At 53.4% G+C, this 26,186-nt stretch overlaps 1 protein-coding gene across 4 annotated transcripts in view; it reads right to left on the bottom strand.

Annotated features, from left to right (window-relative positions):
• Pdk1 (Phosphoinositide-dependent kinase 1) overlaps positions 1-26,186 on the bottom strand; it is a 366,917-nt gene that overhangs the window by 37,905 nt on the left and 302,826 nt on the right. Inside the window, exon 1 of one of the 4 annotated variants that reach the window (XM_025307409.1) lies at positions 1,158-1,400. The exons of the other annotated variants lie outside the window; for them this stretch is intronic. Coding sequence (XP_025163194.1) covers positions 1,158-1,385 — 228 coding nt within the window. The 5' untranslated portion in view covers positions 1,386-1,400. Of the gene's footprint in view, positions 1-1,157; positions 1,401-26,186 lie in introns of those variants that run through there. 4 annotated transcript variants of the gene reach the window in all.

Below are 26,186 nucleotides of genomic sequence, written 5' to 3' on the forward strand. Positions count from 1 at the left end.
CGAATATATTATGTTTTTCTCGCGCGAGCGTGCTAAAGATAGCGCGGTGTTGCTCGCCGCGCGAGTGTCGTGATCGCCTAAGTAAGTGCAATAACTTGCATCGAGAAGAGTAACGAAACACCGCGTCGGTGTTTTCCCTTTTCTCCGTCTTTTCGTCGAGTTCCAGCTCTCGCGCCGCAAGGGAGGGAGAGAGAGAGAGAGAGAGAGAGAGAGTGTGTGTGTCACCGTCCTCGTCTTCGTCTCGTTCTCGATTTAACCCTAATTCGTAACGTCGGGCTCGTCGCCGAGACGGGCGAAATCCGATCTACGTAAGAGCGTCGATCGTTTTCGTTAACTATACACATACTCTCACGGCGTCTCCTCCGTCGACGTGACGTCGCGCGCGTGTCGTGCCGTCACGTGAGCGAAGGCGCGTGTGAAATACGCTCGCGAATGTATATCGGTAACCGGGCTAATCGCCAAAAAAGATAGAGCGCGTGCGACCCTGATGGCCGGTCCTAGGAGAATCGGCTGCGCTATGGAGTATGTTAAAATAACCGTGAATCTCGCTCCCCCGTCATCATCGATCGTCGCTCGGCGACGCTCTCCCGAGAATCAGAACGTGATCGCCGGGACAGGTCTGAGCCTCGTGACTTTTACGGCGCTTAAATTCATAAGGACGTAAAATGATCTCGGGAACTCTCGTGCCGCGTCTTGGCAGCACCGGCTCGACGACGCGCGATTACGACGTTCCCGCTCGTGATTCATGAAGGCGCACGCGAAAGAAGCATGAGAGAAACGCAGCTTCGCAAGCGTTACTGGGCTTACCCGAGAACAGTCTTCTCATCGCGTTTGTGAAGGATGAGCACATATTACAACACTTCTTGCAAGCTATCGACGACGCGATGGGGAGGCGGGTGGCGTAAAATTTTTCACGTCGCAGATCTTGAACCGCTGACTCTCTACATTTCGCGCGTGGGCTTGCCCCTCGTATCGCCTTTCGCTTTTTCTCACATTGTCGTACTCGTCGTCGTCGTCGTCGTGGTACACATTACGATCGTGAGGAATCATATGATCACTTCGAGCGAGTGACCGGCGGACCGAGTCGCGATTTGCACGTGGATGCGGCGCGCGCCAGCGACTATCTAAGACGCCGTCCAAAAGATTAAGAAACTTACGCCAGAACGTAACTCCGAGATTCCGAAGCGCTGGCCGAGCTTCAAGGGATCCAATTTACAACAAAACTGGGTAAACCCCGACCACCATGCGGGGAAACTACGTGACGGCGGTTTCGGCAGGCCGAGGTTCTCCGGTGACTCTCTGTCTCGACTTCGATCTCTCGGCGGGACCGGTTCCGCGTTCAAACTGTGCGGCCGCACTTGTGTCAAACCGAGCTCCGTCGTCATCGGCGACACGGACCTACTAACCACGCGAACTGATAGACGCGGTCAGGAAGCCCGGCAATTAAATATGCTGTCGATAGAAAGTTCCACGCGACGTCATCGAGCGGGCATTACGCGCCGCCTGCATTTCCGTCATCGCCGCGTTATCGCCGATTATGACGCATAATACAATGGAACGCTCAATGGCTCGTAAAGATCCCGCAAGCCATCACGTGCCACCGCGCGCGGATTTAACGTCGCCAGGGGCTTCGAGTAGAACGGAATTTCAGGGGGCTTACTTACGACGTACGAGTCTCGGCTGAACTTTGCAATCGCGAGAATGGTATTAACTATGGAACGCCCGTATCAATGACGCGCAACTTGCTCGGTTTGGGAAATTACGGAGAAAATTAAGAAATTAATTAAGCATCAAGCTTAATATGCTGTCATTATCGTTATCGATGATAGAAATGCACGCACTTATGTTCCCCACGACATAATCAAAGTGCGATTACGGATCTTTAAGAAGGCATTTGTGTGCTTACGAGACAATTCATTAGAGACGCCGCGGATTCTCGCTCGACGGAGAAAATCGATGACAAAATTGTGAAATTAAGAGGAAAATTAAGAGATTAGTCATTAAGCTTGTCTGTCCCCCTGCCCTTTGTGTGCTTTCTCAATATTCTTTCATAATACACCATTATATATGCATCGGTGTCGGCATTTCGCAATACGACAGGATAGAATAGAAAACCGCGATTAAACGTGCGTGCCAACATTGTGTTGTCGTCGTGCTCAGTAAGTGACACGAAAGTTTTACTTAGCGAAGGTATTTTACAGGCGCCGTTACAACGCAAATGTACTAATGCACACGCTCATATTTTCCACGACGCAATCAAAATGCAATTACGGATCTTTAAGAAGGCATTCGTGTGTTTACAAAATACTTTAGGGGCGCCGCGATAATCAGTGACTGAGCCCGTTACCGAATACATAGATTCGCGGCTATGCAATTTTGCTCGCGCGATTGCGATGCACTGTGCATCGCAATCGGTCTTGTCGTAATATCTGCGTCATGCGGTTGCCGTCGTCGTCGTCGTCGTCGTCGTCGTCGTCGTCGCCGTCGTCGTCGTCGTTGTCGTCGTAACGAAAGCGCGCGTCGTTGCTCGCGTAAGCGACGCCGCCGGAGAACGTTCGGAGCGAACGGCGACTTCCTCCCACGTTCTCTCCTGCGAATTCGTTCGCAACGACGCGTCAGCTCTTATCGCTTCTCGATTGGAAGCAGACTTTTCCCGTGGGTGGATATGGGTGGCCGAGGGCCTCTAACAAGATGGGCAGCGACGCCGGACGCTATCGCGTCATTGCGACGAGCGATACGTAGAGCCGGGGTGGGGGGAAACGGGAGCGTGGGCTTTATTGTTCTTGAGCGATCATCGTCGTGACGGAGCGCGTCAAAAGTGTATATAGAGTCGGGAAGAGGAAAGAGGGGCGGTAAATAGCATTATAATGATCAATTGTGCGTGAAAATGCGAAACAAATCGATAGCGCACGAATAGCGCACGAAACTCCGTTGTGGAAAATATTAATAAGAGAAGAGGATATTTATTGCGGCAAAAAAAAAAGAAAAGAAAAAGAAAACGGTGTAAAATAAAGCACCTCAGCGCGTCGATTCCGGAAAATCCTATCGGCTGCCTATATATTTAATAGCCATCAAGTCGCAGATACGTCGTGTTTATGTGTGCACCTTGTGTGCTGTGTGTCAGATAAAATTGTGGGCGGACAGATAGGACGTTCGATTAGGTTGCCGACGTCAACGACTATAGCGTTAGATAACGTCGTGACGGGGAGGGGATGGGTCGTGACGCGAGCGACGTGTGCAATTATCGGCACGAAATGTGAGCGCGATAAAGAGAACGTAAAATTTCTGGTTCAAGTTCTTGATTTCCGAGGCGCATCGCCTCGCCGCGCGCTCGCACGCGGCATATTATTGTCGGAGCAAAGAGACGTGACGATCATCGCCTGCGAAAACAGGATGTTATTCGCCTCTCGAAAATGGAAAGATGTACCGGTGCGGTGTACTTCTCCCGGGGGATCGCCAATTGGAAAATAAACAGTGTGTGACTGCGCGGCGCACACCTATTAATGAGAGGTGAACCTCCGGCTGGCTCTGGGTCGGGAAAATTTCCTCATCCTCCTCGTATATTCTTCTCTCTCTCTGTGCGTGCTATCTCCCGGCGTGGCAGCCGCGATCGGATTAACGGCTGGCGATCATAAGGCGTTTAATCAGTTTTCTTGTTCGCGACATTCCCGACGAGCGGGTCGTCCGCGGATTAGCGCCGGCAGGTGCGCAGGTGCGCGCGTACAGCACAATAGAACAGTTGCGCTTGTAGAAGTTGAACGCGCGCGTTTCTTGCCCGCATAATTGAATTTCTCACGGATAGATCGACTACGAACAAAGCTCCGCGATCCCCGAGCTGGGACACGGCAGAAAAGGGGGAAAATGAAAAGCTGCGTGTGTGCACACGGTATATAATACGTGTGCATGGTGGTGGTCGCTCCGCGCACGCTGTGGAGAAAGAGACGGAGGTGGAGGAGGGCGGAAAAGCCCGCCGGCGTTGGCGCGCGACCGTTCGGCGGGAAATTATGTGTCACCGTGTAGGAACGCGGCTCTCGGCTTAGACGACAGATAAAGAGATAAGGCCTACTGGAAAATCTATTTCGCGTACTCGGTCCCCGGTGAGCCCGGCTCGCTCTCGAAACGCCAGCCAGCCAGACAGCGATATTTCCTGGTCCATTTCATATGAGAGCTGACCGAGAGAGAGAGAGAGAGAGAGAGAGAGAGAGGGAGAGGGAGAGAGAGAGAGAGAGAGAGAGAGAGAGAGAGAGAGAGGGAGAAAGCGAGCGAGATGGGAAACACATTCGATAAACGTTAAAGTAATTATTTCGCATATCGCCCATTTCGCGCGCGCCATTTTACGGCTCCGAAACACTCTCTCGCCGCCAATATAGCCCGGTCGCGCTGCTAAGTATAAAAAAGATCTTAATGAAATTACACATTAAATTCTATTAGATTATAATTGCATTAAGCACGCGAAAAAATTATATTCAATTTTTCGCAAAATGAACTTTTAACGGGATTAGCTCTTTCAGATACGGCGCGAAGATGCAAATGCGACGCGCATTTTCATTTTATTCCTTTATCCCCGTGTAACGAGATAGAAAAAAAAGCAGCGACACGAAATAACAATAATTTACGAGATAATACCGCTGGAAGGCCAGTCGAGGAACGTCCCGAATTCGAGAGCGAAGAACGCGCACGATCAATACTCCGCGTATCGTCATACGGAAACAATTCGCGTGAAACGACGTTGGCGCGAGGATGAGAGGGGGAAAACGCGAACGTATGACTTTCAATTTTCCTCGCTCGCGCCGGGAAATATGGAGATGCAGGGGCAATCCTTTAAGGAGCAGCCTCGCCGATTACTGTCCCCTTTCCCGCATATTAACGACGTCGTCGCGCCGTGTCGTGTTGTTGGCATCGGCTGCCGAACGGCGTGAGTGTACCGCGGCGCGGTCGCTATATTTATCGTAGGAAAAGTCGTCTTGCCAAGTCGAGTAAGGTGTCGCGAGAGTATAGTAGCCGATGCACCGTCGAGAGTACCGCCGGATAAATCCGGTTCGATGCCAGAAGACGACGGAGACGACGACGACGACGACGACGACGCGGCATAAACATAGCTGAGACAAACGTAGAGAAGTAGCTCCCACAACGATGACGACGAGACGACTCGTCGTCGTCGCGATAACTCGCGAAAACGATGCGCTTATGAAATCCCCCGCGAATGAACGACGACGCTCGTCGCACGATCGAGTAACCTCGCGGGTCTGGGCGTGAGCCGCGAAATCGGGACCTAATTGTCGCGATCGATTCGCGACGACTAGCTGGCTAGACTCGCGCGTTGCGTGCGCGTTCTTCGTTCTTTCAGAGAGAAAGAGAGAGAGAGAGAGAGAGAGAGAATATTTCTGGCCGGTGATCACCGTGGCGGTAATGCCCGCCAGACATAACACGAGAATTAATAACCATTAGTCAAGCGCGATGTCCCTCGTATATCGCCGCGAGTGATGCGAGATTAGAATCGGCTGTGAAACTGTACGGTCAATGAGAGCCGTGTATCGTGTTATTATACTGGCGCGGGAGACACGTGGAAACGCACGTTGCCAGAGGCGATCGGAAAATAGGCGGTGAAACGGCGGTGTACGCTCGTCAGCTCGCATCAGGGAGACAATCGCGCGAGTTTCGCTCGCTGATTCCGTCGCGCCGCGGCGCGACTAATTGCCGGATTATTTGCCCAATCACGCGAGATCCCGACTTGTGTGATTCTCCGTGTGAATGAGACTTAAAGTATTTGCACTGGCCGTTGTCATCCATACGATGAGGGGAAAAAGAGTAAAGATAGCACGTTGCGCTCGCGCGCGCGCGCGCGCGCGGATATACATCTCTCGGCTTGGTTTCGCGCTTCTGCGAGAGAGAAAGAGTAGAGAGAGGGAGAAAGAGAGAGAGAGAGAGAGAGAGAGAGAGAGAGAGAGAGAGAGAGAGAAAGAGAGTGAGTTTAGGTCGGCTATTTCCGTCATCCTCGCGCGCGGAGTTCGCGAGCCGCGGCCCTAAGGCTCTCCTCGTGACGTAATACTCTGTGACGAGCAGGTGAAGTCGAACCTGGAGGACGCCGAAGAAATTGCGCTCGGCTGGATTTAAACGAAGTCTAACGGAGGCATTTATAGATAGGTAGATATATAGATAGATATATAGATAGGTAGATATATAGATAGATAGATAGATAGATAGATAGATAGATAGATAGATAGATAGATAGATAGATAGGTAGATATATAGATAGATAGATAGGTGGATGGATAAATGGATGGATGGCTCCCCGTTCGACGAAGGAGCCTCTCTCGTAGAACCGCTCTCCTAACGCAACCGTTAGCTATCTTTAAGCGCGTTCTATTTGTCGACCGAGGATCGCGGGAGATTCTATATAAAAAGTTCCGCTTTGTAATTAAGTCACACGGTCCTTGCGTCATCATCGAATCAGTCCGGCGATTTCTGCCGTTGCCGAATTATTTGTGCAAGTTACGCATGGATTCATCCTGCGAAATTGAACTTCAATTATTTGACCAGAAATGGAAAGTTCCTTTTTCTGCCGTACCTTTCGTGTTTTATTGTATTTATCAGAAATATGGGATTGTCCTCGCGAGAAGAATTCACGGTAGAGCTTTGTGAACGAGATCGATGAAGCTGCAAGCAGCAATTCGCGATGCAACCGATCGGCGGATATCGTTCGACGAGACGCGCGATAATTAATTGAAAAGCCGGGTGAAAGAGCCGAGAAAGCGCGGATTGCGGGTTCTCTCGCGCGTCTTCTCAGCGTCAGGTATCGGCATAACTTGAAGCCGAGAGTCGAGAATACCCCAGCGATTTGTTTACTTCCGTCCGGATGCTCGAGCTGCCGTTGCACGGACCTTGGATTCTCATGCGATACCGCCTGCGTATGTTGCATGTGTACATGTGTGAGTACGTATAAAATTGTACAAGAGTCGATCCTCTTGCGCGCGCCGCGCGTCTCTCCGTTCCCGCGGAAGGAAATCCAAGGAGAAGTGCCACGCGTCGATACGGCGGACTTCTCTCGCCGAAGAATTCCCGCATTCTCTCGGCTCTCTACGGGTCCGCGATCGGTTTCGAAGAGGAGCTGTCGAATATACGGTGTCTTCGGCCGGCATTCCGCGCACCAAGTGGCGGTCAAATTAAACCTGTCGCGTTGTCGTCGACCGCATCGGCGGAACTCGGGGACAGAGACTAGCAATTCTCCGGCGGGTTTCGTATCGTGCGACGGCTATCGAGAGGCCGGACGAACTCGAGAGGCGGGAACGTTCCTGCGGCACGCGAATTCGAATAAAAGTCCGACTGTTGTCCGGAGAAGTGCGTGCTTTCGAGTCACCTTCGAAATATAGTTGATATTCTGAAATACCGAATCTCGAGAATCCGATGATTTCGCATAACATCCCGTGTGTAGTACTGGAAATATTTCGCATTATGGATAATATTTCGTCACGCTTTATTGCCCGGCAACGTCTCACGAGACAGCCGACAGACGAGACGTATATTCGACCAGCCTGTTGACGAGCGCGAGGACTCACCTTCTGTTCGATTTCATACGACCGCTACATCGCAGGAACCGTGATCACTTAATAGCTCGTGATACACGAGCTGCGAGCGTCCGCGTTAACTCTGTTTCTCTTTTTCTCTCTCTCTCTCTCTCTCTCTCTCTCTCTCCCCCTCTGTCCTCTCTTCACCGCTCTCCTCTCACGAGTCGTCGAATATTTGCGAGAAATCGTACCCTCGTTTCTTCGTCGGACAATTTAACGAGCGGCGGCCTCGCTCTCGGGAGCCGCGTTTTTGACGCAGGAGGACGCTCTCCTCGCATCCTTTCTCGTGAAGGATCCTCGATACATATAATCAACATATGCAGTTGATACACACATACATATATATATATGTATACATACGATAAATATATACACACAATATATATATACACACAACAAATGCCGGGCGTAATAAACAAGTTCTCGCGCCTTTTTCCTCGCACGGAATCCTCTCCGGAATCCGCTCTCTTCCTGCACGAGAGCGCGAGCGTTCGTCAACCTCTCGCAATTTCTACTGCCTCTCTCTCTCTCTCTCGCGCGCGCGCGCTCTCTCTCTCTCTCTCTCTCTCTCTCTCTCTCTCTCTCTCTCTCTCTCGGCGGGCTGTTTTCCACTCGTCACGTCATCTGGCTGCACGCGTCAGGAGCGCGTGCTTGTTGCAAAAGCAACAATGTTCGCGCACAGGGGAACCGGTACACACGTCGTTCGCGGCGAAGTCGTCTGTATTCACATGTGTACGTACGTACGTACCTGCGTGCGATCGGTCGGTCGGTCGGTCGTTCGGTCGTTCGGTCGTTCGGTCGTTCGACGACAGTCAGATGGTCGCGCGAGCCACCGGAGACCGATATGCGCGTTGTGAAGCTCGTGTAAGCCACATCCGGTACACGATGCGTTTCTGCCGCCGTCGCCGTCGCCGTCGCCGTCGCCGTCGTCGTCGCGCTACGTTCCAGATAAATAATACCCGCATGCGGTGGTCAGCCGCTATCGGCGGTTTCTCATACTCGAACAAATCAGTCTCGTTACGCGACTCTTATTGAAACCCTATCCGCGGTCGACGATGGGGGGCGACCGACCAGGCGATCGATCGACCGCGCGACCGGCCGGTCGATCCCCCTCTGGCTTTTTGCTATCCCACGATGCGAGCGATCACCGGCAGCGGGTGCGTTAAACCCGCGGTGTGTCGCGGTATGATCGGTCGATATTATCCGGGGTACACGAGACGTCCTGTGCGAGACGCGGCGCGACGCACCGGCGGGTCGCGTAACCGTGACGACGCGCTCGCGCGAAATTGCGTCCTTACAAGTCACGCTCGTGCGTAAATCGGCAATTTTCCCCTCATCGCAGCGCAACGTCGTCGTCGTCGTCGTCGTCGTCGTCGTCGTCGTCGCTGCGCTACGGTGCCCGCGGACGATCGGCCGAGTTGTTACCCGAACAAGCGCGTATCTCGCTCGCCTGCGCACCGACATCGACGCGCGATCGGTGCGCGATGGACCGCCTCGGCCTATCGATGTTGCCGATTTACGACGTCCCTCGTCGCGTCCACCGTAAACGGTAATTTGCGAGAAGATGCTTGTCCGATGCGTCGCGATTTTCCTCGTCGTCCCACCGTCTCCTCTCTTCTCACCGAGCAGAAGGAACCGACGAAGGCGTGCGCGCGCGGCCCGGTCCCTCGCCCCCTCCCCCCGAACGGTATCGGTCAGCGGCGTCATCGCGGTGTATGGCAAATAATTAGCAGCGTCGAGAGAGCCGGCTCTCCGCATCGCTTATAGCGCGCGCGGCTCGCACGGAATGCCTCGCGGGCCTTTTGCGGCATTCCCGGACAGTTATTCGAGGCCAACGTTCGAGAGCGCGGAGCTACAAAGCGCGCGGGGCCCCGCGAAGAACTCAACGACGTCGTCGTGCCTCCACCGAAAACGGGGGCGGGGGGACGACGATAACGACGACAACGGCGACGATGGCGACGACGACGACGACGAAGACGAAGGGACGCGCTCGGGCTCCCCCCGCGCTGTTCCAACGGGGTTCGCCGTACTCAATTTCCATCACCAGCGGAATGTGGCTGGCGATATTCCGTATTCTTCTGACGCGGTTAATGCGCGCACGCATCGATGCGTGCTCGCCAAATAACAAGGTGCTAGGGTAAACGCCAATCAGCAGCCGGGGTAATCGCGCCTTTCATGATACCGCGCCGGTTTACCGCTGCTATCCACGACAGAAAGACGAAGAAAGCAAGAGAGAGAGAGAGAGAGAGAGAGAGAGAGAGAGATCGTATTCGCCCTTTTTATCCCCTTCTTGCCCGCCCGTCAAAACGATCGCGCCGGACGTGTAATCAAATGCGATGCCGACGTTGTGGGAATACATTTTCGAAACGGGGCCTATCGCGAGAAGGAGAGCATATTGTGACGACGCGCGATACGAGGCTATACGCGATACGTAGACCCGACACAAGGTGGGAGGAGTAGTTGCCTTTCGCGAGAGAGCTTCTTTGGTCGTGCTCGTCTAAAACCGACAGGAAAGATGAGATTTGATAATCGACCGCTTATACGACCGCTCCACCGTACGACGTGGAGTTGTGTAATAATAGCTTCTAATGTTCGGATTTTAATCGATGTGTCAAACTGATAACTGGAATATTAACTCCATGCTCGTGCTCCAGAAATAAACTCGGAGCAGACGTTAATTACGTTCATTATGAACGAACCAAGCGCACTTTGGTCTTCATGAACTTTGTTCATTGCGCGCAAGAAAGGGAGAGAGAGAGAGAGAAAGAGAGAGAGAGAGAGAGAGAGAGAGAGAGAGAGAGAGAGAAGGGAGGGGGGAAAGACCATGACGTTATTAATCATTAAATTTTTCACGTAAATTCTGCTCCTTCGGTGCCCCATCGCGATCCCCAATATGCTAATTAGCACTCCTCAGATTTGTTTCGGATCAAACGCTTCTCTTTCTCTCTCTCTCTCTCTCTCTCTCTCTCTCTCGATCGGTGTCCAGTTTGCGAAGCGTCTCTGAAAGACTTTGCCGCCTTTGTCTGTGCGCGATTGGACGTTCGTCTTATCCTACGACGACCTCGATTCCTCGAGAACGTCAGCTCGGCTCGGCGGATTGACCTCGTCGAGCCGAGTTTCGAGGCTGAGTTCCGCGCAGACGCGGCTTCGTTTGCGTCGCGTTAATTAGAGTACGGGCCGCGGTCTCTCGGCCTTTGGTGCACACCTTTTCGCACTTGCGGCGGCGAGTGCGCGTGCACCTGCCTCAGCGCGCGGTTCCCGCGCGAACGTGCGCACGCGTTAATTGACACGAATAGCGCGGATTTTTCCCCGAGGGAGAGAGAGAGAGAGAGAGAGAGTAGAGAGAGAGAAAGAGAGAGAGAGAGTAGAGAGAGAGAGAGAGAGAGAGAGAGAGAGAGAGAGAGGGGGAGAGAGAGAGAGGATAATGTTTTCGAGACGCTTATTAAGATTGTCCTCGCGACCCTGTCGCGTCGTCGTGTGTCACCGTTCCGCCGCGGTAAGCGGGAAAATTTCCAAATGCGACGGATGCACCTCGGCGAGCGATCAGACGCTTTTTAAGTGCGCACCGCGTTCTCCCGGCTCGTTACATAATTACCCTCGCGTTCGCGCCTCTCGCGTAGTAAACAGGATATATTTTCAAATCGCGGTAGGCGAGCGCGCGTTCGCGCGAGTGCGTAAGAGCGATTAGAGTAGTTATTTTTCGCGGCCATCGTCATACGCCTCGAGCGAACAACGCAAGGAATTATCCTTGGCAGTTTTTCGGGGAGGGAAGTCGAGCCGCGCGAGTGCGCGCTCTTCGACGTGTGCGATCACGAGCTCGTTATATAAATTTCCTCGCTGCTCGCGCAGCAATGCCGATGCTGAGACAGCAATCTCTCAGCGGAGGGTCTCTTATGAAAGTCTCCTCATGCTGGCCACGTTATCTTTTCCCCCTTGGTGCAGTTTACACATCTTGCTTTCTTTTGCCGGGGAACACATCGCACGAGCAACCGAAGCTGCGAGGACGCTCTCGTGCACGCGCGCGACGTTTCCCTGTGCTCTCGCCAGTCTGTCCCTTTTATTTTGCCGACCTCGATATTTACCGGGCGACGAGCAACTCGTATAATATCGCAGTGTCCTCCTCCTCCTCCTTCTCCTCCTCCTCCTCCTCCTCCTCTCCCTCCTACTACTCTTCTTGCCCCAGACTCCACGAGCCGAGAGATCCTACCGACTTAAATGCTTGATTTGATCCTGATCCAAGGCGCGAGGACCGCTCAGAGAGCAGGAGACGTTACCGTGAAGAAATCCGTCGTGATAAATCATACTTACGATCGCTCTGCTGCTTGATGCATGTTTACATGCATGTATATGTGTGTGTATGTATGTGTGTGTGTGTGTATGTGTGTCACGAACGAAAGAGCGGATTACGAGGAGTCACGGCTGTGTATAGTATCGCGCGAATGCAACTCGCGCGCTGCATTCCATCGAGGACGAGGGGAGATCCCGTATCGTGTCGCGCACTCGAACGGCGATCCCGATTCCGCTGACTTCTGGTATTCTTCTCCCCCGTTTCGTCTTCGCGGCGCTCGCCGCCGAAGGGGAGGAAAGGGGGACGGGGCGCTCGAGCTCGGGGCTAAAACGGAGATGACATCGGCTTGCTTGCGCCGGATATTTAAATGCAGTTACGGCGCTTACGTGCTACCTCCGCGCGGCGGCTCCGATTGCATCGGTATTTTCTCGAGGCGTGCCCACCCGTCCGTCCGTCCGTCCGCCTGTCGCGGACGAGCGAGAACGTCCGCAAGAGCGTCGCGACGATTTGCGCGGCGTAAGCGATTCCGCGCCGCGAGGCGAGGTTTCGCCTTCCTTCCGCGTTGCCTAGTCGCCGTCGCGCTCTCGATCCGAATGCCGCCGAATGCAGCGCCAGCTTTTTATTACGTGGAAGATAAGGTAGCAACATGAGAGAGAGAGAGAGAGAGAGAGAGAGAGAGAGAGAGAGAGAGAGAGAAAGAGAGATATATATACTCGCCGTCATCGCGTTTGTTTTCGATTCTGAGAATCCTTCAGAGACGATCCGCACAATCGGGTATTATCGCCTAATTCCGAGATTTCGGGCGTTATTCACAGGCAGATCTTGTGTTTGGACCGCCTCAGCTTCGTCGTCCGGACGCTACGCGGACCGTTTCATTAGCTGTGGAGCGCCTGAAGATGAACTTGGGACTCTCTCAGAAGATATAAGAAATCGGGCTATGTGAAATACTGATCTCAGTGGCTCTCCACTCGGAAGAGAAGGAAAATCGCCAGCTCGGTGGCCGCGAGCGAGCAAAAGAGCGCTTTTAGCGCTTTTAGCGAGCCAAAGTGCCGCTTTCTCGTCTACGCTTCCGCTTTCTTTCCTGTACTGACGTTTTGAGCCTGTCGAGAGGTCCGTGTGTCGCGGCCGAATTCGAAACTCGATGTTTGCCGAGTCTGGAGAGCCTGAACGAGCCGCCAAGATCGGGAGCCGTTCTCGGGCTACCGTGTTTGGCAAAAATATTTTAATTAGACGCACACAATTATGTGTGACACCGGCGCTCGCGCATCTTTTCGCTTACTATTCCTCAAACGGGTTGTCCGACTCGCTCACCTCAACGCCGCGGTTCGGTTGATCGTTTTCGCTGAGAATTCAGAGTCACTCGATATCTAACGCGTGGCTGACATTCAATCGCCGTCGCGATTTCATCGCAGTGTCTCTCTCTCTTTCTCTCTCTCTCTCTCTCTCTCCCTCCCTCCCTCCCTCCCTCCCTCCCTCCCTCCCTCCCTCCCTCCTTCGCTTTCGCTCTTTCTCTCTCCCTGCGCTATTTTCTCCGTGAGCATTTCGGAGAGCCGGCCGAACTCGAGCGTCCCATTTGATCGCGTCGCTCGTACGCGGAACGTGACCTGCGCGGCTAATATGTGTCCGCTTCTCTTCCTCTCTGTCTCTCTCCCCCTTTCTCTCCTTTTCTCGGGCCGACGATTTTTCCTCGTTTTCCCGTTTTAATCGCACCAGGAAAAACTTCGGGACGCCACGCGCGCGTTTAGCATCACCCTCTCGCCCGCCCGCCGGCCACCGGTTACCCGGTGAATGCGAAACGCGGATGCGGTTTCGCATATCTGCGTGCTGTTTTTCCTCGTAGCACCGGGAATCTCGGTCAACGCTAATTCTCCAATGCCTGACGCACCGGGTGACATATGTCCCGCGCCACTAACTGCGTCATGGCCAACGCGTTGTTACTACTCGTTCTCGTTTTAATTTAAGGTACCGTGTGCGAACGGGCGAACGAGAACGCGCGCACCACCTTTCTTCGCGCGTGATGCCGAGAAATTTATTCGTATCGCTCGCAAACAGGTTAGCTCAGGAGAATCCGTGACCTTTGTTCCTCCGTTTCTACAGTCGCCGTTGCACACTGCGAGACTGCGGAGGTGCAGAGCGAACGGAGAGGCCAGTTTACTACGGCGAGCCAGTTTACGAGCGATAACAAATAAATTGCGCGATTTCTCGCAAAAAAAAGAACGCGAAATTATTCGCATACATTTAATTATTTGAAAGCGCATTTAATTATCTATCTGAACCTTGCAGCGCGCGAGAGATATCAAGCGTCGTGACTCGTGAAGATACCGCAACTTCCGATCGCTCGAATTGTCATTCGCGGTTCCTCCTCGGTAGGCTCGCGACGCGGCGTAACAAAGAAGAAGAGACTCGCGTTTCGTTTCGAATACATGTCTGCGAGCAGGAGGACGCTCTTGCTCCTCGTCGTCGTCGTCGTCGTCGTCGTCGTCTCTTCTTCGGTAGGCGGGAACGGGTTCGCTGCACTTGCGCGAGCGCATATCTCGCGTGCACTTTCGTCATCGATGTGCCCCCCCCTCCCCCCACACGCGAGAGAGCCACGTTTTTGCTCGAAGCAAAAGCGAAGAAAACGCTTGGTATCCTGAGAATGCTGTCTAGGTAGGAGCGGCCCTTGCCAGCCAGGACACGCGAGGATCCTCCTCGGTCGAGTGGCGGCGGCGGCTGCGGCGGAGAACCGCTCCGAAGCTAGAGTCGAATTAAGTAAGTCGCGAACTCACTTACGGCCGACTAAGTTGTGGAGCGTTGCGCACGATTTTGTTTTTATTGGTCGCTATGCAAATTTTGCCGTAACGTTAATGTCAAAATATCGACGTTATCATCCTCCATCCTCACTCGTTGCATTAACATATCCTCCCTCCCCTGTCCCTTCCGCGCGCGCGCGTTGAGATCGTGAATGTGCAAATTCGGTGATTTTCTCTCGGAATTATCATATAAAGTGCAAATAAATAAGAATGCGAGTCTTAACTTGAAGGAAAAAAAAAAAAAGAAAAAGAAACACTCGATCCATAATTCATGGACTGAATTTCTTTCTTTACATAAGACACACGTGTCCCTGTTTTGCCGAGCGACCGCGACGTAACGCTGCATGTAATTACGTAATATCGTAATTTCAATCGAGAGGTGACGATACACGTACCGAGGAGACGCGCCGTTATCGCTGTGACGTACTGGATACGATACGAGACAATAGAACAGGAAAAAAAGAAAAAAAGGTAGAAAGAGTTTCCTCGCATGGCGAAGACAACATGGTTGTAGCGCTCCTTGAGGCGACCTTGAGGCGATGATGATCGTAAGGACATCAAATCAGGGCGGGGTAGAGGCAATTATTACGACAGGCGGCCATTAATCGACACCGATAACATAATAAAATCACTGAATTATCCTTTTGCCGCGATAATGAATCGTGAGAGAGAGAGAGAGAGAGAGAGAGAGAGAGAAAGAGAGAAACCAGCGGGGGGAGGAAGCCGCGGGACGAGATCGGAGGAGCCTCGGTCACGCGTCGCTAAATACGCCGTCGTGAGTGATTGTTTATCAGCCGAGGCAGTTGGTAGACGCGGCCACGCTACCATCGATTGCCACATTGATGGATGATGATGGTAATGAAGTCGTTAAGGTGCGCACGTTGCAGAGGACGCGAAGGAAGGACGGACGAACGGATAGACAGACGGCCGAAGGGGAAGAGCAGTCGACGAAGTCTTCGCGAGTCGTTTGACTTCGGCCTTTGATGATGAACGCGTACGTGTATACGCGCATACGGTTCGTTCTCTTCATCGTCGGCGACCCCGGACGCCTTTAACGGCGGCGAGAAGTCGTTAAGCGCAACTATTCTCGGGCGAAACTTGACGCGTAACTCTGCGCGATTTTTGCGTCGCCGGCCGTGGTAAAACACGACGATTTGCGCGCGTGCGCGCTTAATCGACTTCGCGAGCATCCACGAGTTATCAGTTAGCGATTAGAGCGGCTTTCCTGTGAAAGCCAGCCGCCGATGAGGCGCTTTTCGAAAAAACACACTCATTCGCGCGCGCGCGCCAGCGCGGACGCGCTCGTTTCGCTAGCTCGCTCGCTCGCTCACTCACTCGCACGTTCGGCAATTGAGCTATTAATCGCTGATGATAGTAATAACGTCCTTAAATCGTTCTCCGCCGAGTTCGTGATTAGCCGTACAAAGTGGCACAAAACGCGCCTTTTTGAACCGCAGCGGTCGTCGCCGCCGCCGCCGCCGCCGCCGTATCGGCCGGCCATTACGGATGCACGATATCTAGCAATTTATATATTGATAGATGATGATAGTAATAAAGTCGCTAGAGAGAAAGAAAGAAAGGCTGCCCCCCAACTGCACGCTAGCCGTGCGCACCGATGAGAAACGGGTTCGATCTTGGCTCGCATGAGAGGTCGAACGTACTTTCGCGCCGGAGCGCCCTTTGATCAGCGGATCGTCCTCTCGCACAATGTGGATCTACGGTTTCCGCGAATTCGCGCATTGATATATGGCGATGGTAAAGAAAATTGCTGGGTTTCGCGTCTACGGTGTCTCTCTCTCTCTCTCTCTCGTTCGCTCGCTCGCTCGCTCGCTCGCTCGTTCTTTCTCTTTCTTTGGCTCTCTGTCTATCTGTCGAAGATGTAGGCGCCAGGTAAATTTCGCAGAAAATTAAACGCCTCGTCGACGGCGAGCAATCTCTCGCGTTCTCCTCGGTGTAGACAACGAAGTGAAGACGCGGTATCCCCGTCCGCCGATCGATCGGTCGATAATAATAGTGATAAAACTATTAGATTGTTTCTCCTCGGGCTTTCGAGACGGCCGACGCGGCCTCTCGGCCGAGAGAATCCCCCTCGACGTTAAATTCCGACGCATAGCAGAGATAACGGTAGCGCTCGGATCGATTTTATCGACGAGAAAAGTCACGCGCGCGAGTTTTATCTTTAGTCGACGTTGTCGAACGCGAGGGAACCGAGCGGAGAGAGGGGGGGAGAGAGAAAGAGAGAGAGAGAGAGAGAGAGAGTGAGAGAGAGTGAGTAGTAAACCGACTCGAGAGGATCCCTCTTGGTCAGTTTCATCGGCGTCCGTTAACTTTGGCCGTAATTTAATCCGCGGTCTGACTAAATCGAGGATCGCGATTTAATTAAATTTAAATTAGCCGACGTTGTGCGCGCGCATGCACGCGTCCCAAAGGGGCTAAACTCGGCGCTCGAAAATAATGACGATGTCGATAACAAGCTTTTCAGCGCACTCTCGCGCTGAAAAAAGACGCGACGCGAGAACGTCGAGAAATCGCGCGGCGCGCGAGAATCGAACTTGCCAGAGCGACGGCGGCTTTCGTGGCCGACGAACGGCGACGCGCGCTAACGGCGCAAAGTTCAAGACACGGAGTTTTCCCCACGGGGCCGCACAAAGTGACGGAGACGCGCGTTGCTCTCGCGGTCGTTTGATGCATCGCCGGATAATAATAGTAATAAAGTTGCTGGGTCACCGCGCCGATTCCTACGGTCATCGCGATGAGTGGCATAAATCCTCGGCATGGAGGAGTCGACCGTGGTCGAGGCGAGGTCTCGCGCGGCCAACCGCGCGTTGTCTGGAAAGCGTCCTTTCCGACGCTACAAAGTGCTAGACGGCTGATATATCGACCGATAATGACGGTAATAAAGCGGTTAGGTCACCTAAGTCGCCGGTCACCGGCGAACGTCGGAGAACGTATATCCCACCTCGGGTGAAATGCGCGCGGCGCTCCTTCCTCCTTCACGTCAGTGAAAGCGGAAAACGTCCACGCGCGCACCGATCACACACACACACACACACACACACACGCATATGCACACGCACGTACGCGCACAAACTTGCGAATTTACACGGGAGGGATGCACCGTATTACTGTTACATTCGCGTGCGAATGTTACAGCCGACGCGTCGTCGTCGTCGTTTCGAGCACGTCCGGTAGTCCGCGACCGCACAATCGACGATCCTCAATGAAGAGAAGAATGACGAAGAGATCTGTCTCGCCGTTTAGAAATCACTCGCGCGAAGTCTCGTCACTCTCGCTGCTTAATTTCCTGGATTATCTCGGGCGAAGGACGTTCGAGAGGATGAGGCGATGCGACGTGAAGACGCACGCGACAAGGGCGGCGAGAGCCGTCTCTGCCGCGTTCGGGAGATCTCCGCAGGAACTTGAGACGAAAATTCCCCGCGGGGGACGAGTGCGCGTAGAGACACGAGAGACAGGGCGAATCTCTGGTATTTCGCTCGCGTTATCGGTGTAACGCCGACACGTATCGCTTTGAAAGTCTTGGCGACCGAACGGGCGGCCGAAGGGGCAGGCAGACCGCGAAGAAAAAATGCATCCGCGTTGCAATCACCTTTCACACCGGCTTACCTTGTACGTCCGACGTAACGGAATATTGTTAAACAATCATTTCTAGAATGTGTTTCCTACGCCGCGGGACCGCCGCCGCGCGGCTGCCGCTGCTGTGGCGCGAGGCGGGTGGCGGCGCAATCGGCCCGCCGATAACAGGCGCATAAATTCCGATCGAACGTGCATGTGCGAATGCGTGCGTGCGTGCGTGCGTGCGTGCGCTATAGGCGACCGCCGTGTGCTTCGCGCTCACTTTTACTTTCCGGCCGCAGGAAGAGAAACGTTGCCGGATAAGCGCGCTCGGCGACGAGGCGTGGTTCGCGGCGTCCTTCGCGTCCTGTTCCTACGGAATATATCTTCCGCGCGCGCGAGCGAGCGAGCGAACGAACGAACGAACGAGCCTCCCGTTCGTTCCGTCACCCAGAAGACGCGAGCGAGCGAGCGAGCGAGTGCGCGTTTCGTCGCGGAATTCGTCGAATCATCGTCGGCTAAATATAGAGTCTCCCGACGTCCCTGTGTCACTCGTAAAAAGAGCAGGGAAAAGCCATAAACGCGCGAGTCTGGCGTAGGTAGCTGCGCGAGTGCACACCTGAGCGAAGATCCATCGCGAGCGATCGAGAGCGCTTCTTTGAGCGAGTTGTACGCTCGCTCGCTCGCTTGCGAAAAACCATCGCGGAAGACGCGCGGCTCTCTTTCTTTCTCGCTCTTGCACGCGTTCCCCTTCTCTACCTCCTCCTCTCCTTCCCGCCTCTCTCTCTCTCTCTCTCTCTCTCTCTCTCTCTCTCTCTCTCTCTCTCTCTCTCTTTTCCTCCGTCCTTTGCGAGAAGACGTTTCGCGAGGAACGCGACGATACCTTTCATCGCTAACGAGGTAAGAAGTGTCTGACGAGGAACGAGGAGACGGTCGGGACGACCGGCGTCGGGAAAGAGGGGGGCGACGAGGCGGGGATAGATAGATCGCAGATAGAGGCAGAAGTGAGTGGAAAAAGGTGAGGAGAGTGGCGAGCATTTGCTCGACGCGGCCTTAGAAGGTCGCTAGCTCGAGCTAGCCTTCTTTAGCATCCTGCAGGCCGCGCGTTCTCTCTTTTCTCGCTCTTCCCTCTCTATCTCTACGCCTCCCCCCTCGCCTCGCCCGCCTTCCGCGGCTTTATCTGTCTCTGCGTTGATCGCCCGCTCTTCGCCTCCTTCTCTCCTTTTTCTCGCGGCGCGCCGCGCAGCCTCGAGAGAGATCTGTCCGCCTATACATCTGCATCGAACTGCAGCCGCTCGGCGAGCGGCCAGACTGTGCACTCGATGCACCGCGTATGTACGCGTGAACTGACCTCGAGTCTACCTCGGCCTGAACTCCCCTGATCGTTTCCCTTCGTGGATACGAGCGAGCGAGTGAACGAGCGCCGGAGGAGGATGCACCTGCGCCCGAGTATCCGGATGCAAGGTGCACCGCTCGGTCAGAGGCTTTTTCTTCTTCTTCTTCTTCTTCTTCTTCGTCTCCTCCTTCTCCGTCGTCGTCGTCGTCCTCATCGTCGTGGCATAGCTTAGGCATACCTAGCTTTACATGGATCGACCTGAGCGACTGACCGACCGACCGACCGGTCGCGAGTCGCGAGTCGCGTTCAATCAGTCTCGCGATGCGCTAAAAGGAGGCACGCGCGCGTGCCTATTTGAACAATCAAGAAATCCATGCAAGTTGGCTAATATGATAATCGATTGGAGCGGAGTTTGCCACGTGAATGAGCGAATGAAGAAACAAGCGAAATTGAGAAACAAAAAATAGCGAAGTGGAAACGTCGCGCAGCTGTCACACCGATATGCTTAATCCTCTCGAATATACTTCGCGGTCCCTAATTAAATGAATAAGTAAAGAAATTACGTAGTACACGCGCGCGCGCGCGCACACACATACATATGCGGGCAGAGCACGGCGCCGCTTTTCCGCGAAAATAGGGCAGCACTCGTCGACGGAAGTCACGAAAATACGCTCGCGCGGCACGGTATTTCGTACTTAATCCCATATAGCGAAACTTAATTTAGCTAAGAGCAATTAGCCACCCCCGGTAGGTTGTTGCGTATCGCGATAAGAAGTTGATAAAGGTTAAGTACAGCTTACCGCGTATGCACAATTACATTCGCATATACATTAATTACGCTGGCGGCGCGCCAATTATGAGAGCCGCAACCGGTAGACGAAATAATCCTTCGCGTGCGAATTGAAAAATGCGCGAATTAATTAGGAACGACGCTTGGCGAGTGACACCCGTTAACACGAGCGGAGACGCACGCGTCGCTAATTTCGTGTAAAGATCATGCTCGCGGGAAATCGGCGGATACTCTTCTCCGCGGCAGCTCGCCGCCGCGAAGAGGAGGCCCGGACGAAAGATGGACGTAACGTACGGCGTCGCGTACGACAGAAGAAACAATGGCCCGCGTGTTTACGCCCGCCCGCACGCATTCGCGCTAATGCACGCACATGCCGTCTAACAATACGCTCGCTCGTACGTTCAGCCGCGCGTCAGCACGCTAAATCAGGAAAATCGGCGGTCGACAGTGCCGACCCTGGCATTAAAATTGGATCGCGCGTCCATCCGCGTTTCCTTCAAGGCGCGCAACCTTGTTCGCGATAACGCGAGATTTCGGCCGAGGCGTATTTAGACAGCGTAAACAATTGCCCGCCGCAGCGAGCACCGAAACGATCTCGGCTTCAGGGACGGCGAATTTTAAGCGCGACGGAGCGTCGTTTAATCTCGCTAATTAATCTTACCTTGCAAACAAATAAATCGCGCCAGTTCTTTCATTTTCTCCCAAGGTTGCCCTGTCGGCACGTGCGGAAAGAAGGGAAGGGAGGGAGGGAGGGAGAGAGAGAGACGGAGGGAGTGGATGTTAAAGATAAATATCGAGGGAAAATTTCGTCTCGCCGCACTGGCGGATTGTCCTCGTTTAACCCTGAAGCAAACACGTGGGTGACGCGTGCGGTGACCAACTCGCGATTTTAACGATCTCCGACTAACGTGGTGACGTTATGCTCGACGAACGATGTCAGACTAAAGCGGCGACTGTAAATTCTGCAAAGCATGATGGACTGCAGAGATACATTACGTATAAACTCAGCATTATAGCTTTTTTATTTCGGCCGATGAACGGGCTGGCTGGAAACACTCCTTCAGAGGAAAGGATAAAATGATTTTCCATATTCTTTTTTAACATCCTTGAAAATCCAAGAGAATTTGAAGAGACGCTTGATACAAAATTAAATTGAATTTTTATGTTCTATAGTATCGCGATAAGAAATTTGAAGCAATTTTACTTGAAATTCCCTAGAGTAGGTTTTTAGTCAAAGCAAGAAACCAGTTATGTCATTTGCCGGTTAGAATTAAAATAGACCTCGAGTCGAGTTGTATCATAGATTTTTCACAGCTTGGCAGTCGGCGGAAAAATGCGCGTCACAGGCGCGTGTTTCCTCGCGAAACGCGTGAGGTTTGAGGCCGTTCGCCGACGATATTACGAAGCACAGTTGTGTGTACGTTGGGGATGATTCCGTGAATCATACCGGATTTCGAACCGAAACCCATGCGTCACCGGGGTTAACCGGGCATGAGGGAGCAGAAAGAGACAGCGGGCAGTTTGGCGCGATCCGTCCGCCGGCTCTTTGACGGTCGCCCGGGTACGAGGAGGATCGCGTTTGATCCAATCGACGGAAGTGAATTAAGATATCGGGGCCGACCGTGTCTGCCTCAGCTTTCGGATACAGGATGAGTCTCGGTCGGTGCTTACCGCTCGCCTCGTAATTAAGATAGGCCACAACTGGCTGGACCGAGCAAACATACACGGTGTCCCGAAATTGTGTGCGACAGACACGAGCCGAGAAAAATAAGGGCTGGTCTCGACGGCGTTCAACATGGAGGATCGAGCGGTTTCGGCTAATTAAGCGCGCTTTTCTCATCGGCGGACGACTATGATTTCGACGACGGCTCGTGTTTTCTCCGTTTTGAGACGGATAAAAAGAGGAACTCGTGAAAGTGCACGATGTAAAATCCGTCGCTGTTTGATTCCGCCGCGGTGTTTCACGTTACTTTTCTCTCTCCTTCTCCTCTCTCTCTCTCTCTCTCTCTCTCTCTCTCTCTCTCTCTCTCTCTCTGTCTCTCTCTCTCTCTGTCTCTCTCTCTCTCTGTCTCTCTCTCTCTCTCTGTCTGCCGGGAGAGGGAAATTTCAAATTATATAGGACGCTAAGATAGTCCGGCGGAGAAAAAGCTGGTACACACAAGTCTGGACGTGCGATTTTTACGAGCTTTACAGCCGCTATTACCGGATAACGCTGGAGAATGAAAGATCTCGTTGATAAATCCGTCAGATAATTTCGATCGACGGCCGGTGTTGTTGCGATCGCGCGACTCGTCGGGTCCGTTCGTTCCTCTTACAGAGTGTGGCGAAACCGCGCTGAATACCGACGCTCAAAGGAAGCCGATGTTTGCCGATTCATCCACTTTCGCCAGCCGGCCGGCCAGCCGACTGGTGATTGGTCATCCACGGCACGATCCAATTATCCGTCGATCAATACGGATTCGCGATCTGTATCGGCGGCTCCGATAAGATCGTCTTTTTCTTGCCTCTCCGTTTATACGCGCGACCAGTAAACGACCGGCCGTTGTTTCCTCGCGCCTCGATACACATCCGATCCAATTTCGTGGATCGTGCGAACCGCCTCCTATCGAGTTTCGCACAAATCGCGCACGTAAGCCAGCTTTATGCTCCATTACACGGTGGCCTGTGTGCTTTCTATTATAACGCGCCGCCTCGTACGGCGCGCGCGGCCTCTTATCGCGGACTGCCAACGTCGTGACTTCCTCCCGCGCAGGTAGACAGCTACAGCTGGCGCGATGGCGATTAACATCCCGGTACGCGCCCAGCGTACTTTTAAAGGGACGCTGTCTTTAAAGCACACCCATTGTACTCGCCTCTCGCCCGCGCCGGGGCGAAGCGCGAAGCTGCGCCGCGCGTTTCCCAGTTGAGGCAAACAAGCGCGCGTTAGATGGTGAATAAATAACAATTAATCTAAATTGATGTTGGAATAAATGGAAACTCGACACGAGAGCGCACAATAGGGGAAGCGCGACTGACGAGGACCGCTAACACGCGTCTGCGTTTTCGCGCCGGGCGCGAATGTTCATTGTGTCGAGGCGAGAGATCCGATTAAAAGCGTCGGAGGAATACGGGATTAATGACCGTGTAAAAAAAGCACAGAGAGCGGTCGGAGTGTGAGCGTGCCGGCATTTCCGGTGTTAACGATCGTACGTGTGAAATCTTCGCGAATTCCTCGGGCCGTCGTTCGATGACACGTATGAGTTTGACGACCTTCGCCGGAGGCGACACGTGCCGCGAAATCGTGCATTATTCGCTGAATATGACGAAACGACGATGGACGAGGTGACGAGGAAAGCGCGATAAAACACAAAGACATCCACCGATTCACCTTAGTCGAATGTTTCGCTTCTCCTCCTACTTCTCCTCCGCCTCGTCGTTTTTTTCCTTTATGTTACTGTGGTATCACTATACATATAAATGAATACACACACACACACACACACACACACACGCATACACAGAGAGTCACAAGCCGCAGGTTACATGAAAACCACGGTTATAAATTTTCATCTCTCGACTCTAAGGAGATTCTCGCCATAAATCGGTAAAATCGACCGACACGATCGCACGTGACGAGCACTAAAGAAAAAGAGAGGGAGACAGAGAGAGAGAGAGAGAGAGAGAGAGAGAGAGCGCGCACGTGTTAAAATATGTCGCACGAGCGCGCCAACATCGGTCATTGTTAATTGTCAAAGCGACGCATGCGATCGGGCGGTCGTTAACGGTGGCTTGAATAATTCCGCCGTAGATCTCGCCGTGTGGACTCTCTCGTACATGCATGAGTAACGGCGCATCTATCCGCGATCGCATCGCGAAATTTATCCGCCGCGGGACGAGAGTTCCGCGCGTGTCGCGCGGCGATTAATCTTTACGTCGTTACGCGCGGCCTCGTCGCCGGACAGTCGAAACATTTTTCTCCATTCATCGTTACGTTTATATATCATTGCTCGAATGTAGCCATCGCGACGTCTTAATTATCATCCCTTCGCTCGCGATGTGTGTGTGTGTGTGTGTGAGAGAGAGAGAGAGAGAGAGAGAGAGAAAAAACTTCGTAAATATTTAAACGCGGTAAATGAACGTTTCGTCCGAGAGCTGTCGCGAGACATCACGTCCACCGTCGGACGAAGGATAAATAAGAAACGCGATACTCCACCCCGGGCCGCACCGAGACCGATGGATGTCCTTTTAACCGCGGATCCTCTCAGTCTCTGCCTTCAACGAGGGTTGACACACATACACACACACACATCACACGCGGGAGAACATTAAATGTCCCAGCAACACTGAGCCTCGACTCGGCTTCACGTCGATGGGGAAAGTCGAGCTGAAATTACGCAAAGAACGAGGAATTTCGTTATCCGTTACGGAGCTCGCGACCTAATTAGCCAAAGACGCTCGACATTCGACGTCGAATGATCGTCGTATCGCAGCGATCGCCGCTCTCGCCAGGTACACGAGCACCCGATCCTTTTAACGGGATGTCGCGAGACTTTCGCCGTACCTTTCATCCGCGCGCGCGCGATACGAGGAAAAAGGCCGGCTCACCGAATTGATCGGAGCGCGCGTCCGACGAGCGGCGATTGTTGTTCCGGGTCGTGTTCGGGCGCCGTTGGCGCGCCGAGCGAGAAGTTGCGCGTGTGCTACGTCGCATTATCGCCGAGCTTTCGTCAGCTTCGTGAAAGTCTCTCTCTCTCGACCGTTCACCAAGGGGAGGCAACTTCGCGGCCGCACGCACGCGTGTTTCCCGTCCTCCTCGCGGTGTGACCTTAGCGCGCGGCGCTTACTTTCCTCGGTAATCTTTTCCCGCCGCGATACACGGCCGCCCGTCGGATCGGTATCGAGAAAGCCTCGAGAAAGTCACCCACGAGGCGAGCCGTCGTCGATCATATTCATCCTCAGGGGAGAAACGTTTTGTTGCCGGGTGTCGGTATTTTTTTCCTGCCTCGCCTCTCCTCTTGCGCCTTAGCACCGCCGCACCTCCTCTTCCTGGTCGTTGGCTCGACCGAGTTGAAAGAGGCGGCGAGGGGGCAAGAGAAGGAGAAAGAAGAAGAAGAGGAAGAAGAAGAAGAAGAAGAAGAAGACATTGCTACAACACGGCTGCAAGGCTCTCGAGCCACACTCGGGTCTAATGTTTAATCGCGAACACACACGCCGCGGGAGAGCCTCCTCCCTGCTACCGCATTGTCTACACGGTGAAAGGAAGTCTGGGAGGTGTGTTGCCGCGGCGCCGTCTTCCGATTTACATAGGAATGAAGCGCTTCCTGCTTTTATTCTTGACTCGACGATTATGTTCCCGATTATATCCGCTTTTTCGAACGAGCGACGCGACGCGACGCAACGCATCGGCCGCGGCGCGGCGGCCTGGCATGGCGCTCCGCGCGCGATATTGCATCGCCGTAAATAGAACGGCGCGGTAATAAAGCGTGCAGCGCGCGCTAACGGGAGAAACGAGCTTCTTACGCGTTCTCGAAGTCGTCAGACTCTCGGACCGTGCGCGCGCGCGCGGTTTTTGCAGCCTCCGGACTTCGGCCCCGTCGAAACCGTGATCGTGACTCGCGCCGGATACTCGACCCTTTCGACACGCCGAGGACGGAACGCGAAGTCACCGCGAGAGAGAGAGAGAGAGAGAGAGAGAGAGAGAGAGAGAGGGAGAGAGGAGAGAGGAGAAGGGGCAAGGGAGAGGGGAGGAAGTGGCCGGTCCGTTAATAATATAACCGTCTACTATCGACGGAATTCAACAGCCGCTAAGTTACACGCCATTTATGTCAGCTGTGTCATTATGTCAGCCGCGCGCAGACAATAT

Source organism: Harpegnathos saltator, unplaced genomic scaffold (assembly GCF_003227715.2).
Source record: "Harpegnathos saltator strain DR-91 unplaced genomic scaffold, Hsal_v8.6 scaffold86, whole genome shotgun sequence".
Lineage (NCBI taxonomy): Eukaryota > Metazoa > Arthropoda > Insecta > Hymenoptera > Formicidae > Harpegnathos > Harpegnathos saltator.